Source organism: Sciurus vulgaris (assembly GCF_902686455.1).
Source record: "Sciurus vulgaris genome assembly, chromosome: 3".
NCBI lineage: Eukaryota > Metazoa > Chordata > Mammalia > Rodentia > Sciuridae > Sciurus > Sciurus vulgaris.
In genome coordinates, this window is record NC_136463.1 from 65,210,734 (window position 1) to 65,228,076 (window position 17,343).

The 17,343-nt window shown below is 34.7% G+C and overlaps 1 protein-coding gene across 7 annotated transcripts in view; it reads right to left on the reverse strand.

The window, feature by feature from the left end:
- Positions 1-553: 553 nt before the first annotated feature.
- The window catches only part of NSRP1 (nuclear speckle splicing regulatory protein 1), a 54,939-nt gene continuing 38,149 nt past the window's right edge, over positions 554-17,343 (reverse strand). For 3 of the 7 annotated variants that reach the window (XM_079130860.1, XM_079130861.1, XM_079130866.1), the window contains 5 exons: positions 10,105-10,161; positions 6,788-6,916; positions 5,747-5,954; positions 4,482-4,590; positions 554-2,017 (listed from right to left, as the gene is read on the reverse strand). In XM_079130860.1, coding sequence (XP_078986986.1) covers positions 967-2,017; positions 4,482-4,590; positions 5,747-5,954; positions 6,788-6,916; positions 10,105-10,161 — 1,554 coding nt within the window. In that variant the 3' untranslated portion in view covers positions 554-966. The remainder of the gene's footprint in view (positions 2,018-4,481; positions 4,591-5,746; positions 5,955-6,787; positions 6,917-10,104; positions 10,162-17,343) is intronic. The other 4 variants (XM_079130865.1, XM_079130862.1, XM_079130863.1 and 1 more) reach the window with 2 other exon arrangements.

The window sequence follows — 17,343 nt, forward strand, 5'->3', positions numbered from 1 at the left end:
TGACAAACATAGGGAACTTGTAATAAGCTGTGTTTTAAAAAAAGAGTACATAAGACATGTTCAGAAATAGGCCACTTGAATTTTGGGGAAGGGGTACTAGGGATGAAACCCAGCTGTGCTTTGCCACTGAGCTACATCCATAGTCTTTTTTTTTTTTTTTAATTGAGACAAGGTCTTGCTAAGTTGATGAGGCTGGCCTCAAACTGTGATCCTCTTGCCTCAGACTCCTGAGGTGCTAGGATTGAAGGCATGTGCACCTGGTCATGTGGATCTTTAGCTAATTTCATTTAGGCTAAATGTCTCCATCTTTTCACTCTTAGATAGATTTAATACATATGCAATTTATTAACTTGCCAAGGTTTCAGAATTAAAGTGACTTTTACTGAAGAAAAACAAAAAGGAATTGTGACAAATGAAGTTACTTTAAAAATAAAAGCACAAATTAAGTATAAGCATATCATTTTTATTTTCATTTAGTCAATAAGTTGTAGGTTAAGAAGTTATTTAGACAAAATGCATGATACATATTTCATACTTTTATAGAAATTTTCTCTATTTTACTTGTCAAGTTCACATATTTTCATCTGAAATACAGTATTTATAAAACAAAACAGATCCTGCAACAAAAGCAACATTATTAGGAGAGTTGTTTATTTTTTAATGGTTTTAACAGAGCCAACTTTCCTACATTAAGTATCTACCGGGAGGGATTTGGCACACTCTTATGGTTCTTGCATACAATCAAGAATGTGCTATTAATAAGGAAATATAAATAAATTCAGCTAAACATTCAAGATAAAAGAACTGATTTCTAATATAAACCTAAATGAAAAAGTGAATTTTGAACTCTATTTAAAAATACTTCCCATTCATTCCTAATACATTTTTTTTATACTTTTACAAAAAGCAAATTCCAGGAGTTACAATGTTTTATGCTTCCACAGATCTTCCTGTTGGGAGCAGTCATCAGTCATCTTCTTTTTCAATATAGGTCTTTGCATTAACCCGTGCCATTTGCCTGGCCAGGTACCTGTCTCTAGCTGACATTACAGTTTCCTCATTGTTCCGCTTTGCAAACTTGCTTACTGCCTCAGGTGGTCTCTCTTGTTCTTTGTCCTGCTCTTGCCTTTCCTCTGTGAGTCTGTGTTTTGCTCCCAGTGATGTTTCAGAACTAGAGGGTTTGTCTTGTCTTCTTTCTTTGTCCTTTTCCATGTTTCTTATTTTGCTGGATCTTTCCTGGTCAAGAAACTCAACTTTTGCCTTAGAATTTGCTGTGCCTTCCTGTCTGTCTTGATTTCTTTCTGAAGACTGAACACTTACTTCTTGGTTTTCCCCATCTCTGTACTTATCATTATTTTCATATCTTTCCTTCCTTACTTTCATGTGTTCCTTCTTTGTTTTGCTTTTTTCTTCCTTCTCTCCTCCTCTCTCAATGTACTGGTCACAATCATTTTGTTGTCTATCTCTTTCTTGTTCTCTAGAGTAGTATTTCTCCCTATCTCTCTCTCTTTTCCATTCTCTGTCATTTCTTTCTCTCTGACCTCTTCCCCTTGATTTATCTTTGTGTTCATGCCTCTTCCAGTGGGAATCTCTATGACTGGTCTCTCTGTGCCTATGAGAATTCTTTTCTTTTTGGTGGTCACAGTCAGTATAATTCTCTTGGTCTCTGGACTGCCTCTCGTGGTGTGGATCCTCCCTTTTCTCATGTCCTCTTGCCTTGAAACTTTTAGTGTGGTGTCTGGCACCATGTCCTCTTTCTTCACTAGATGACCGTGAATGGGATTGATTCCTGTGATGCTTGGAGTAATTCTTAGAGGTCTCTGTGACCTTTTGTCTTCTGCAGTTCATTTTGTTTTCTTCCATTTCATCATCCTCGCTCTTAGTATCAAAATCACTGTCCGCATCTGGGTTTTCTTCCTTTACACCAGTTTGGATAATGCATTTCTCTTGTAGCACTCTGTTCTCTGAATTTACTTCATCAGAGTAACCTCTTGATTTCTCTTCCTTTATTCCAGACCTTTCAAAAATATGTAAAAAAAACAAGGTGGCACATTATAGAAAGAAAATGAAGCATTCATATAATTTTAATACTTGTATCTATTTACTTTGTAAACTAGCATGTTCAAACAATTCGGAGTATTTGTAGAAATGAAATAGAGAAAATCAGCCCTTCTTTCTTGGACTACTAGAACCTTCGGACAGGGGTCTATTCAAGTTTTTCACTTTTTTGCTAAGCCTAGACAAAGAATAATTGGGAAAACTGTTCTGGATCAAAGTCCCATTTTCACAGTATGAAGTTTAAGTTGCAATTTTTGTTAGATTTTTTTCATTTTTTTTTCTTTAAAAAAAAAAAAAAAAAAAAAAATCCTAGAAGTATATGAAGATAATCTTTTCACAGCAAAATAGTGGCAAGTCCAATTTATTTTTTAGACAGGATCTCACTATGTTGTTCAGGTTTCAGGTTGGCCTTGAACTTCTGGGCTCATGGAATCCTCCTACCTCAGTCTCCCATATGCTGGGACTATCGGTGCACACCACATCTGGTTCCTAAATATTACTAATTAATCTTCCCTGTGATTAAAAGGGCATTAGCAATCTTCACAATGATGATAATAAAATTGAAATATATGAATCTATCTGGCTGTTAAGTCAATAACATTAAAATTGTTTGAATCATATACATTTTTCCAGCTGATCAGTTTTGGTTAACTTACTGACAATTCCCCCCCCCCCCCCCCCCACAGTTCTGGGGGTTGAACCCAGGGACACTCTACCACTGACCTACATCTTTCTATTTATTTAGGGCTAGGGACTGAACCCATAGCCTCGTGTATGCTAGACAAGTGCTCTTCCACTGAGCTACATCCCCAGCCCTGTTTTTAAAATTTTGAGATGGTGTCTCACTCTGTTGTACAGTCTGGTCTCCACCTTGGAATCCTCCTGCCTCAGTTGCTGGGATTACAAGTGTGTGCTACCTTGCCCAGCTGATTCATTCTTATCACACACACTAACAGTGCAACAACTTTGGTTCTCTTGGAACCCTGGCAGAATTACCTTGACTAAAGAAACCACTAATAGAAATTCAATTATTAGACTCAGAAGTGTACTATGTAAATGACCTTATGGAGTGTCAACTACACCAGATGAAAATTGAGAAGTCATAATGCATTATAGCTTCTATTCAAAAGCTAATTCTGAATATAAACTTTCTTTTATATTCCTCATAAATTTTAAAATCAAAACCTAGCAGTTTGGAGACAACTAGGGTTAAACCTATTCTAGCAACACAGACTCAGATCTTCTAATAAATATGTGAAAAAGAGGTACTGTGTCCATCTACAACTGGAAAATATTAAGAAAAACACACACACACCAAAGAAAAGAAAGTTTGTTTATATACATGTTTAGGACAAATTCTCCCTTTTACCTTCAGCTATATATTTACAGCATACTCACTTTACTATCCCATAGTACCTTAATTTTATTTTAAAATCTTCCAATTCTTTGCTGTTTTAGATCAGCACTGTTTAACAGAAATGTCTGTGAAGTATCCAGGATGATAATCATTAGCCAAATATGGCATCTCAATACTTGAATATGGCAACTGTTGATTAAAAGTTTAGATTTCATTTATTTTTAGCTACATGTGACTAGTGGTTATGTACTAGACAGTGCAGTGTCAGCTGCTGGTAAGTGAATCTTCTATTTTATGAAGACTAGGTTCTGTTGAAGAAAATAAACCACTTTCCTTTTATAAGCTGCTTTACTTTTATATACTATATGAACAGTACGGAGAGTGTTGTAAGATACCTGATTCATTCCAAATTTCTCTTCAATTCTCTCATCGGTCATTTTAAGGCACCAGGGCCATGAGAGAATGCTCTAGTTTTAATTTAAAACAAATAAAACACTATAACTCAATTTTGCTTATCCTTTAAAATTATTTATAAAACCCATAAAGCAGTTAGATAATTTAGAAATTTTGTACATTGAAAGCTTAAGTCTTTGGTTTTTACAGAAGCTACACCCCCAGCCCCCTGCTGCTTTAGTTCTAAGATTAGAACCCAGGGGCACGCCACCTCTCAATTACATCCCCCACCCTTTTTCTTTTGAGACAGGGTTTTGCTACATTGCTGAGGCTGGCCTCAAAAACTTGAGATTTTCTTGCCTCAGTCTCTTGAGTAGTTAGGATTACACATATACACTATGGCACCTAGCGTGGTTTTATGATAATATTAAATTCAATGACAGAGAATGTTTTGGCATAAATTGCAATAATTTTTGTGAACTGCAGAATAAAAGTAATCTTGAAGTAAATTTATAAATATTTATATTAAGAAACTGCAAATTCTTAGCTATTCAATTAGATTGGTGGGCAGTATAACATGCAATGCTGTAATACTCTTTCAGAATTTTAAAATGACCCCACAACCACAGATTATTAACAGTATATTCTAAATATTCCATCTGCCACCTCTCACCGAGCTTCACGAAAGCTGCATTTAGGTACTTCCTCTTCTCCAACTGCTTGATTTAACAGGTGCCTATAAAATCCACTGAGGTCCTTCTGTTTGGTTACATCCAAACGTGCTAAGAGAGGAAAAGCAAAAAATAGAATATAATATTCAACAAGGCACAACACATTTTCATTTTACATGTGTAGAGTAAATATCACACTGAGATGTGTATGTACACATAAGAGTTGGCAAACTATAGCCTTCAGGTCAAATTTGGTCTGCTTTTTTTTTTTTTTTTTTTTGGGGGGGGGGGGCGGGTACTGGGAATTGAATCCATGGGTGCTTTATCACTGAGTCACATTCCCAGTCCATTTTATTTGGAAACAGGGTCTTACAAAGTTGCCGAGTGTCTCATTAAGTTGCTAAGACTGGCCTTGAACTTGTGATCCTTCTGAGGTGCTGGGATTTTATTGGCATGCACCATTGCATTGGTTGCTGCCTATTTTTATAAGTACACTTTTATCGGAATGCAGTCTGCCCATTTGTTTTTGTCCACAGTTACTTGGGCAGAGAGAAATGATTGTAATAAGAGACCAGATATACAACAAGTCCAAAATATTTACTATTTGGTCCTTTATAGAAAGTGTGCTGCCTGGTGGTCTAGATGAACACATAGTCCATGCACAGTCAAAATTTTATAAATTTGGGTTTCTTCCACTTAAAAGTTGAAGAGCACTTACCAAATACATTATTTGTAAGTATATATTATACTTAGATCTTGAGAAATGACTGTAAGTAGAAAGCACTAAAGTACAACACTAAGATATTCTTTAGGCCCTGCACATATCTTCTCTCCTTAATTTCTATTCTTTTTCTAGCTGTTCAATTGATGCTCCCTTGAGCGGTGACTCTAGGTTCTCATCTTAAAAAGTATTAGAGTTCAAGGTACATTGTTTTTGACAAATACTACATGGTGTTACATACACCTTATAATAAGTGTTTCTGGAATCATGTTCTAAGGCAATGACTTATAATGATTACAGTGAGACCAAAATGAGAACTAAGTGAGAAGTCCAGTAGAAATAATAGTTACTGAAGTAGAAATCAACTGTTCTTAGTTAAAAACCTCATGTTTTATACTACTATAATACCATGTATATTGTACCTTGAATTCATATACATAAATTATGATCACAACATTATAACCCTGAAGTTCAGTGACAGAGCAAATGGCTAACCATAGGGCAGAGATTCTGTTTCCCCTCTACCTTTCCCTTTACCCATTTTACCTTCAAGTGCAGCAGCCCTCTTTTCTCTTTCTTCCTCTTCAGCTCTCTCTTGCAATTTTTTTTTATAAGCAGATGTCACAAATGCCTCTTTATCATCAAATTCTCCCTTTTCCATTTCTCGTTCTCGCTGTATTTTCTTTTCCATTCTTTTTTCCTGTTCCTTTTTTCGGATCTCAACTGCTTTTAATAAGTTATGAATATACTTTGGCTAATAGAAAAAAACAAGATTACTTAGGAAGGAGTAAAAAATAATTGTTATTATTCTGCAATAACTTTTATCATGAATCCACTAACATAGAAATGGTTAGTCCAAACAGGATTATCATGTCAAAATTCAATAAAAATGAAGTGCAGCAGATAGAAATTTGCTATTTTGCTTTCAACAAAACAAAACAAACCAAACTAAATAAAGACATTGTCCCATATTTTCTCATGCTAACTGGCATTATCTTAATTCAACAAATAAATTAATCAGGAAACTTTCTACAAGTTTTTCCACATTTCCTGGAAAGATTACTTAAAATAGAAGCTTCAATATAATTTGACAGCTCATTTAACTAACAGATACTGTAAGATCAATACCCACCCCATCCCCAAATTTTTTTCAAACTAAAAGTATGATCAGGATAAGCAGATGATTCAGTTATCAGCTAGGAAGCAAACAAAATTGAGAAGATAATAAAACATGAGTAAACATAAAAAAGGGAAGAGCAGTACGACTTTGGTACCCAGACTTTATCAGGAAAAAATTTCAAAAAATTACTTGCAGAGGTCATCAAAGCAAAACATAGAATTTACAAAATTGTTAGATAATCCACCTGGCTCCTGTTAAGAATATAATACGTAAAGTTTTAAGGGTTCTAAATTCAAATCTATAATCTAGCAATAGGGGTTCTTCACATACTTCAAATATCAACCTTTTGGACTCTAGAATATTACTGCACATACTTTTAGTCATCTCTCAGATCACTCTCATCTAAATTTAAGATTAAGATACAATATGCAGGTCGAGGTCAAAGAAAGTTTGATTTTGCTACCAACCTTCCGATCCTTTCCCAAAAGCAATTTGGGATTACTTTCCTCCTTTTTTTTCTGCATTTCATCATAAATACTGTCATATTCATATACAGTAGAATCTTCTGCAAGGGCCTTCTGAATTTCCAGTTTAGTCTAAAAAAAAAAAAAAGTGAATGTTTCAAAAAATATGAGCCACTGACACATACTGCCAAAATCCTATGTTTTATAAAAAAAATTCTTTGAGAAATTAAAAGAATTCACGAATTGAAAATAAATCACAAAAACTGTTTCAATCACAGAAAATAGGAATGTAAATTCTGGAGTCAGGCTATGAGTTTGAATTCTGGTTCTATGCTTATCATTAGTTTGGAAAAATTTGTTTAATTTCTTTTCTTTCAGTCCTGGGGACTTAAGTCCCAGGGCCTTCCACATGCTAGGCAAGTGTTCTACCACGAGCTGCATTTCCCAACCCTTTTTAAAAATTCTGAGACAGAGTATTGCTAAATTGCCCAGGCTGGCCATGAACTGGGGATCCTCCTGCTTCAGCTTCCAGAATAGCTTGAATTACAGGCATGTGCTGCTTTGCCCAGCTTGTTTAACATTCCTCAATCAAGGAGAGGATAATAATTATACCTACTTTCCAAACTGGGTAACTTTATTAACTTGAGACAACTAAAATAGAGTCTAACAGAATAAGTATTCGGAAATAATATTATCATTATCTACTTGTTTATAAATTATCCACATCGAAAGGTTAAAAGGCAGCCTGGAATGGTGGTGTACACCTGTAATTCCAACAACTTGGGAGGACGAGGCTGAAGGATTGCAAGTTCAAAGCCAGTCTCAGTAACTTTGCGAGACCTGTCTCAAAATGAAAAACAAAAAGAGCGGGGGATGTGGCTTAGTGGTTAAGTGCCCCAGGTTCAATTCTGGGTATCAAAAAAAAAAAAAAAAAAAAAAAAAAAGTCAAAAGGTCCGTGCTAGGACAGAGAAACATAAAACTCTGGTTTTGAGATAGCTGTATTATGTATTAAATTTTCTTATCACTTTTATTTTCATTTTTTGTGGTGCTGAGAACTGAACGCAGAACCTTTTGCATGCTAAAAGAGTGCCCTTTCCACTAAGGTACACACATCCTCAGTCCTCATATCACAAGGGACTGAACCCAGGGGTGTTAAACCACTCAGTAACTTTTTATTTTTTATTATTATTATTTTTTTATTTTTAGTTGTGGTTGGACATAACAACTTTATTTTATTTATTTTTCTATGTGGTGCTGAGAATCGAACCTGGTGCCTCACACATGTTAGGCGAGTGCTCTACCACTGAGCCACAACCCTAGCCTGGTCCTTTTTATTTTTTATTTTTATTTTGAGACAGGGCCTTGCTAAGTTCCTGAGGCTGGCCTTGAACTTGTGATCCTCTTGACTCAGCCTCCTGAGTTGCTGGGATTAGTATAGGCATGCTCCACCACACCTGGCTTCATATCACTTTAAAAAGGTTAAGAGTTGCCAAATAAAATGTTTGTAGAGTTTTCAAATATAATGGTAGGAACTATTTCATTAAAGGTTCATAACATTTAAAAAAGGTTCCAAATGTAATATTAAAATGGAGGACATATATAACTTATTCATTACAGTATTAATTACAAATAACATTTTTTATAGTATCAGTTACATAAAGTCCTCTGACTTTGCTTATCATGGTCCCTTCTATCTTTAATGTTTTTCATGTTCTTTAATGCAACCAAAATCTTATCTAGTTTCAGGGCCAGATCAACACATCTTAAATGAAGTTATCTTTGAGGACTTTAATTCCCTCTTTCTTTTAAAGTTTGTGGAACATTCTATTTACACTACCATGTTTAATTCTTAATAATACACTTGATGTTATTACTTTCTAGTTGTTTCATGAAGTCTGAGCCTCTTGCCCAGCTTATAAATTTCTGAGATAGAGTTTACATATTTTAACCTACTTTAAGAACCTACCTGACATTCTTAGGTTTTTACATATCCACATTTGTATTACTGCATGTGCTAACTGAAAACCTTTGTTTTCTGGAACACTAATTAAAATATTAAGAAATTAATGCCTTTCACTTCTCAATGTTTAGAAAAGGAATTATTTTCCTGTTCAGATGGTGAACTGGCACTGCTCTGGCCCCCAAATAGCCAGGAGAATCCAAAAACGAAAACATGAAATTTAAAAAATAACCACCACCACCCCTTTAAGTGTGGGGGGGTGGCGAACAGAAAAGTCAGGGAAAAGGGAGACTGTAGGTTGGTTGTTTAAACTGATAGTCATGTCTTTGTATATGTGATGAGTACTTAGCTGCTAAGGGAGTACTTGAGCAGTTATTAATTTATGTCTCAAAGTATATAAAACAAAATCTGAAGAGAAATCTAAAGGAAAGCAGACAAACCCAAAAGTAGAGAGAATTTAGCATATACCTCTCAGTAGCAGAACAGACAAAAAAAAAATTCAGTGTAAATAAATATGGATTAACACAACTGGTCCAGTGGATTCATGAACATTTTTCAAACATAAAGGGAATATTTATTTTAAAAAAAAAAAAAAAGTATAGGGGCTGGGGATGAAGCTTTGTAGTAGAACAATTCACTAGCATGTGTGAGGCTGAGTTAAATCTCTAACACCACCAAAAAATACACTATGAAGAAAGGTAGCCAGGTGCAGTGGCACACACTTATCATCCCAGCAGCTCAGGAGGTAAAGGCAGGAGGATTTTGAGTTCAAAGCCAGCTTAAGTAACTTAGGAAGAACCTGTCTCTAAATTAAATACAAAAAAAAAAAAAAAAAAAAAAGGGCTGGGGATATTACTTAGTGCTTACGTGTTCTGGGTTCAATCCTCAGTACCAAAAAAAAAAAAAAAAGAAGGAGAAGAAGAAGAAAGGAGAACACAGAACAGTATCTTGCCACTGTTTCATTTAACTATGTTCTACAGCAGCAAAATCTAAAGATATAATGGTGAAGAAGTAGAAAAATTAGTAAAACTTCAGGTCTATTTCTATGATTAATTATGTCATAATAAGGGAGATTTTTCCGTTTTGAGTTTCAGATTTCTTAATCAGGACCACGGGTAGGATTGTGAGAATTTTAAAAGATCATTCTAATTCTTCATTGTGTTTTCTTTTAAAATCTATACAGGACATCTGTAATCTATATGAAGCAATCTTTTTTTATACATTAGAAAAAATGACAGCATAAAATTATTTCATTATATAATGTACTGTTTTAGTCTCAGCATCTATATACCAAAACTGGTCCTTATAAACTGACATACATACTTCACCAAATGTACTTAATTTACTCAGCCACCTTACCTGTTTCATGGCTTGCTTCTTAGCAGCTTCTCTCTGAAGGCTTTCACTCACGGAGGTCTATAAAACAGAAAAATGCTGTCATTGTTTAAACCAATTTAAAACTTCTTTTCCAGTATTCTTGTAGGCAACTGGTTCCTTATTTATAGTTAAAAGTGAAAAGATAGCTGGGTACAGTATGCCTGTAATCCCAGCTGTTTGGGAGACTAAGGCAGGATTGCCATTTTGAGGTAGCCTGGGCAACTAAGTGAGATCCTGAAAAAAAGGATAAGGATATAGCTTAGTGGTAGAGTTCTTTTTTTTTTTTTTTTTTTAAATTTGTTCTAATTAGTTATACATGACAGTAGTGGTGGAGTTCTTGACTAGCATTTATAAAGTCCTGGATTCAATCCCCAGCACTGCCTTCCCCCTGCCAAAAAAAGAAGTAATGTAAGATGATGGATAGGCTAATTTTTTTTTTTTTTTTTACTACCTATATGTATCCCCCACCAACATGTTGTAGACCATTAATATACACAATAAAATTAATTTTTAAAATATAAGTATCGCTATGACCAGAAGTGGATGTGCACACCTGTTATTCTCAGCTACTAGGGAGGCGAAGGCAGGTGGTGTTCAAGTCTGAGGCCAGCTTGTCAAGATAAAAAATAAAGAGGACTGGGAATGTAGCTCAGTGGTAGAATGCCTCCTTCGTTTAATCCCTACCACTGCCAGAAAAAAAAAGTATCAACATGTATATAATGTGAATATATTAATGAATACCACATAATGTGAAATGAACACTGAAATATACACTATATATTGTGTATGCACTATGAATATATTAATGAACACTAAACCACATACTTAGAATTTATAGTATATGAATTTTATCTAAAATAACAAAACTGATAAATTTACTTTTAATCTATGTTGCATACATGAGAATAGGTGTATGGGTTATCTCTACTGCTTCCTCTCAATTTTGCTGTGAAACTAAAACTGCTATAAAAACTCATACACACACACCCCCTTAGCCCTAAGATCATAGGTTTTCGCCTATTGATATTTGTTATTTTCAGTTGTATAGTATCAGTAATTAGTGCCTTCCCTGCCATGGCAAAAAGCAACAAAATAAACCCAATTACAGTTTCCTACAATTATAGGGAAACTAAAGGCCATACAAGTATTAGGACACAAATGTAACAAATTAAAAACTGTCTTTACATTTTAGGTGACTGTAAAGTGATTCCAACTGGGAGATGTTGATAACAAACAATAATAGCAACTAATGATTACTGAACTAACTGCTACACTAAAGTGTATTACTTGTATGTTATACATATTACTCAATCCAAAATTCCCTGTTAAGTGATACAATGTTTTCACTCCCTAGAATATCAATTTAAATATGAAAACTGATAATAATAATTCCAATGTATTTTATGACTTTCAATTAGAATAAATGAAATATATTTTTCTTGATTGTCTTGTCATAAACTAGGGAAAATGAGAAACTGAGCAAGAAAAGAAACATTTCATATATGTGCCCTACAAATAAAACAAAACTAAGATATAAGTGTGAACATATTAACCTCTAACTTCAGAGTTTCTACACTGTATACTATAAGTAAGTACAAAATAATGGGCATAAGGTAGGTTGGGAATCTTGGCTGACTTTTTTTTGCAGTGCTGGGTATTGAACCCAGGGTTCTGTGCTTGCAAGGCAAGCATTTTACCAACTGAGCCATCTCCCCAGCCCTCTTGGCTGACTTTTGAACTTTCTCTTACTAGCTATGTTATTCCAGGTATTTTAACTTTTTTATACTTCAGTTTCTGCATCTACTTAGGAGTATTTATCTCACAAGGTTTTTTCCCCCCTTGGAACTGGGGAATGAACTCAGGGCCTTATCCATGGGTTTATCCCCAGCTCAAGGTTGTTTTGAGGATGAAATGAAGTAAAATGTAGCAAACACTTAGTAGCTGACTCAAAGGGTTAGCTATCATTTTTATTGCTATTACTATGCTCCTGTTTAAGAACATGGGGCTTGGGCTGGGGTGTAGCTCAGTGGCAGAGCATTTGCCTGCCATGAGCAAAGCTCCTGATCCCTAGTACCACAAACAACAACAAAAGAAACAAAAACCATGTGTTGTACAGGGCTTAAGAAATGTTCGTATTAAATTAAGGAAAAAGAGTAGTTATAGGGTTTTTTCCCTTGAAGTACTATGTTAAAACAAACTGTTCACCAGAAAAGCATGCAACTACATTCCACTTTGAAGTGTATTTATCATTGTGCTTAATAAAATACAAGGCCCGTATCTATTTAAAATTACATGGTATGATCACATTTGCATCTATGGAAATAGGAAAATCTATTTTGTTGAATATTTAAAAGGCTATCATGTTTTATATTAAGATTCTTTAAGGTTTTATGTTCAGTGTATTGATAAACAGGAAATGGAAGATACATATATTCTTCATTAGCCATGGAAGCTATGATATGAGTAGAAATGGTTTTCTAGAACTGACAAGGGCTTCACTAGAACTACTCATAAGTGAACATACACTGCCCCCAAAGCATGAGTAGATTAGAAATAACTCTCCTTTGCTGCTCTAATAATTGCAAGCTGGAATCTGACAGTAAGGACAGGCCAACGGAACATACATCTGCCTTTAATAGTCACCCTGGTTTGGGGTAAGAGAGGGGAATATTCATTAAGGTGGTTTTATTTTTCTAACTATATTTTAAAATAATTATAAACTTTAAAGAAGTTGCAAAGAAACAAAAGAGGTATTATATTCCCTTTGCCCACCTCCCCCAATGTTGACAACATGCTTAAATAGAACAGAATATCAATAACAGGAAATCGTGTAGCTTCGAGTAACTACTGCCACAATCAAACTGAACCATTACTAACATGACCCCTTTGTGCTACCCCCTTTACAACCATACCCATCGCACCTCCCCCATCCCCAATTCCTAGCAACCACTAATCTATTATCTTCGTAATTACATTTCATGAACATTAAACAAATGGAATCACGCAATATATATGCTTTTGAGACTGGCTTTTACAGCATTATTTTCAAAGAATGTATTTTGATTAGTTTAGAAATCACAAAAATATTTAAATTACTGCCACAAAAAACCCTAGCCTACGTACCTAAAGAAAAATAGCTATTAAACAAACAAAAAAGTCTAAGGTTGAATGTGACCAAACAACAACATAGTGCGTGATTCCAAAATTAACACACAATTATTTTAATTTTGTCTGAAGACTAGTTTACAGAAAAACTTAAAGTGATAAATATTCCTTAATGGTGCCTTCTAATAAAACCCAAAATTATTAGTTTTAAATCCAGAAAGACAAAAACTACCCCTTTTAAGGACTTTTAATTTTTTTCCCTTTCAGTTTATAAACAGGATTAAATGTGAGCAACTAAACAGTCATAAAAGTACAAAAACTACACAGATATTTTGAAATAGATTCTCTACCAAAAACCTCAGGAAAATACCTTTTCAAAAACCTGGAAATTCCTTGCAAATGTTTTAACTTAATTCAGCAAATGTTTTCTGAGTCTACTATGTATATAGTATTTAAATACTACAAAAAGCTTACAATCTTAGGGTTGAGGTAAGTATAGCTCCAGAGTAGAGCACTTGCCTATGCCTATTCTTTAGTGCCATGCCGCCCAACCCTCCAAAAAAAGAAAAAAAAGTTTACAATCTAGCGGAAAAGAAAGCATTCGGTTAACATTTACAATTTTGAAAAGTTGGGTAGTTTCTCTTCATTTTAATTTCCAACAAGAAATATATACAAAAAAGAAAATGCTTAGCCTATTTTATACATACTAATAACACACACACACACACACCACACACACACACACACAATTATAAAGATTAAAGATGTGGTCAAGTATAGGCCCCATAAATTACAAAATTAAGGAAAAAACCTAATGTTTGCTTCATTGAACTGCCATCACATTTGGCTTAACTAAATGGAAGACCTTTTAATTTAAGAGAAAAAAACCTTCACAAATAGCTTAGATAAATGGAAGGAAAAGCACATGATTGTGTACCTTTCTTATGTCACCCATGTGTTTAGATGGGCTGTCTCCTGGGTTGTGATGACTACTAGAAGTAGCCCTGTAATATTAGAACTCCTTCACCAAGAAACAGAATAAAATAGGTACTAGGCCACTATTTATATTATTAAATTATCTTTTAAAGTAATTTTTAAAATTGAACAAATATTTAGAAAAAAGTTCTGAATTTTTTTTTCCAGATATCAATCTATCATTCCAAAGCTAATAAAGCACAATAGGCAAAGATTGCTCATGAGCTTCTTTCTAAAATAAGAGGTTTACCTATCTACTTGTCCAAAATAGCTCTTAGCTAAAGAAAAACAGTTCAAGAAATCAATCTTTCTGCAAATGCGTTACAGCTAAAATTTTCTGTTGTGCTGAGAACTCAGTGATGAGAACTTCCTGTTCTTTTTTTTTTTTTTAAACTTAGGAACAGATCATTTATTAAAGGTCTTAAAACTCAACAGTCTTTATTATTGGCCTTATTTGTTCCCATTCACACAAGTCTTGTAAATACAAAGCCTGTTTGAGAGTTGTAAAGTGTGTGTAATTTTAATTATATAAGCTCAGACTCAAACACTATGACAAGGAAAAAAAAAAGACATGGCTATGAGACAAAATTCGGAAAAGAGAAAATATAAATCACTATTAACAATATGAAAGCTGTTAAATTTTATCACCTATCAAATTGGTAATGATTTAAAAAATAATATTACCCAATACTGGCAAGGTATAATGAAAGCAAAGATATACCCTCTCTTACACTGTGAAGATGTGATAGAGTAAATGTTATGAAAGATCACTTCATCCAGAGAAGTGCTTTTACATTTTTCCCCCGCAGTGCTGGGCACTGAACATGCAAGGCAAGCCATCTACCACTGATCTATGTCCCCAGTCCCCAGAGATGTGCTTTTAGGATGATTATGAATATGAAAAATTATACTAACCAATTACACCACCCTAAAAGATTTTAATGTATAGTTTTGAAAAGTCCTTTTTCAATAGTTCTCCCACTGATAATTAAATTCCACATATATAACTAGGTCCTCATTATAAAAGGCAACATTCTGGTTTATTCCACACTTTCCTCCAATATCCAAAATTTGAGGTGTTTTCTTTTGGGGTGGTAGTAGGGATCAAACCCAAGGCCTTCTGCAAACATTCTACCACAGAGCTACACCCACAACCCCAAACATTTAGGTTTTGAAGAATAAACAAGTAACCTAAAACATATTCATCTGAAATAATTCCACAGGCAAACAATAGGTTGACAATTTCTTCCCAATATAAAATATACCTAAGAGTATATAATACTAGTACAGTATATAGTACTTCATGAAAAAGACAAATATACAGAAGTACATACAGAAAACTAGTATAAAAGTGACAATTCAGGGCTGGAGCTGGGGCTCAGTGATAGAGCGCTTGCCTCGCACGCAGGAGGCACTGGGTTTGATCCTCAGCACTACATTAAAAAAAAAAAAAAAAAGTGACAATTCACTAAGAAAAATGATGAACTTCTTAGTAAAATGTGTCTAACCTTTTGGAGACAAGTGTTTTGCCTTCTGAAAAAAACATCAAAATTAATTTACTTTTTTTTTTTTAATTTTGTGGTGGTACTGGGGATTGAACTGAGGAGTACTTCCCACTAAGCTACCTCCTGAGCCCCCCTCCTCCCGCCTTTTTTTAAATTCTGAGATGGGATCTCTGTAAGTTGCTTAGGGCCTTGCTAAATTGCTGAATCTTGCCTCAAATTTGTGATCCTCCTGCCTCAGCCTCCCAAATTGCTGGGATTATAGGCCTCTGCTACCAAGCCCGGCTCAAATCTGATTTCTAAACTTCACCTCACTCCGTGTAACAAACACTAAAATATACTGCAAATGTAAACACAAATTGTGAATAATTAAGGAGAAGAAAATGTTTCAAAGTAATAATATAACCATACCAGGGCTACACAGCAACTAGAACTCTCCTATTCCAAAAGGGGCAATGTAAAATGGTACAACTTTGGAAAAGAATTTAGTAGTTTCTTAAAAAGTTAAATGTAAGTTCAAGGCCTGTCTCAGCAACACACCAAGACCCACAGTAAAAACTCAGCAAGACACTGTCTCAAAATAAGAGATATAGTTCAGTGGTAAAGCACCCCAGGGCTCAATTCCAGTATCAAAAATAATAATAAAAATAAATAAATAAATAAATATACCCATGTGACCTAGTTAATCCATGCATATGAATTTACCTGAGCAATGAAAATCTATGTCCACAGAAATATTTTAATATGAAAATACCCACAGTCCTTTTTCTGAGGTGCTAGATAGAGATGGAATCCAGGGCCTTACTCACTTGGCAAATGTTCTACCTCTGTATACATCTACAGTCCTTCCATTTGACTTTAAAGAGCCAAAAATACATTCCAAATGACCACCAACATCCTACTGATATATACAATGTGAATTAATCACAAAATAATTAGGCTAAGTCAGATACCTCTTCCATCTAAAGTATGTATTTCATGATTCCATTTATATTAATTCTACAAAATGAACAGTGTTAAAGAAATGAGGTCACTAGCTGCCTAAAGGTTAGAAAAGGAATGGAAAGGGGCAGGAGGGAGGAACTACAAGGAGGGATAAAGAAATTTTGGGGTGTGGTGGCTATGTTCATTATCTTTATTGTGGTGATGGTTTATGGTATAAGCTCACATCAAAACGTAGCCAACGGTTTTATTTTTTAAAAATATTTTTAGTTGTAGATGGACATGATATCTTTTTTTTTAATGTGGTGCTGAGAATCGAACCTAATGCTTCATACACGCTAGGCAAGCACTCTACCACTAAGCCACAATCCCAGCCCCAATGGTTTAATTTTTTTTTTTTTTTTTTTTTTTTTTGAGGTGCTGGGGATCGAACCCAGGGCCTATGCTTGCAAGGCAAGCACACTGCCGACTAAGATATAGCCCTAGCCCGCAATGGTTTAATTTTAATAGCAGCATGCATATGTCAATTATATTTCAATAAAACTTCAAAAAAGTAAAACAGGCAAGTGCAGTGGTGCACACCTGTAATTCCAACAATTTGGGAAGCTGAGGCAGGAGTATCAGGAGTTCAAAGCCAGTTACCCTGTTTCAAAATAAAATAAAAAAAGGGCTAGGGATGTGACTCAGTGGTTAAGCA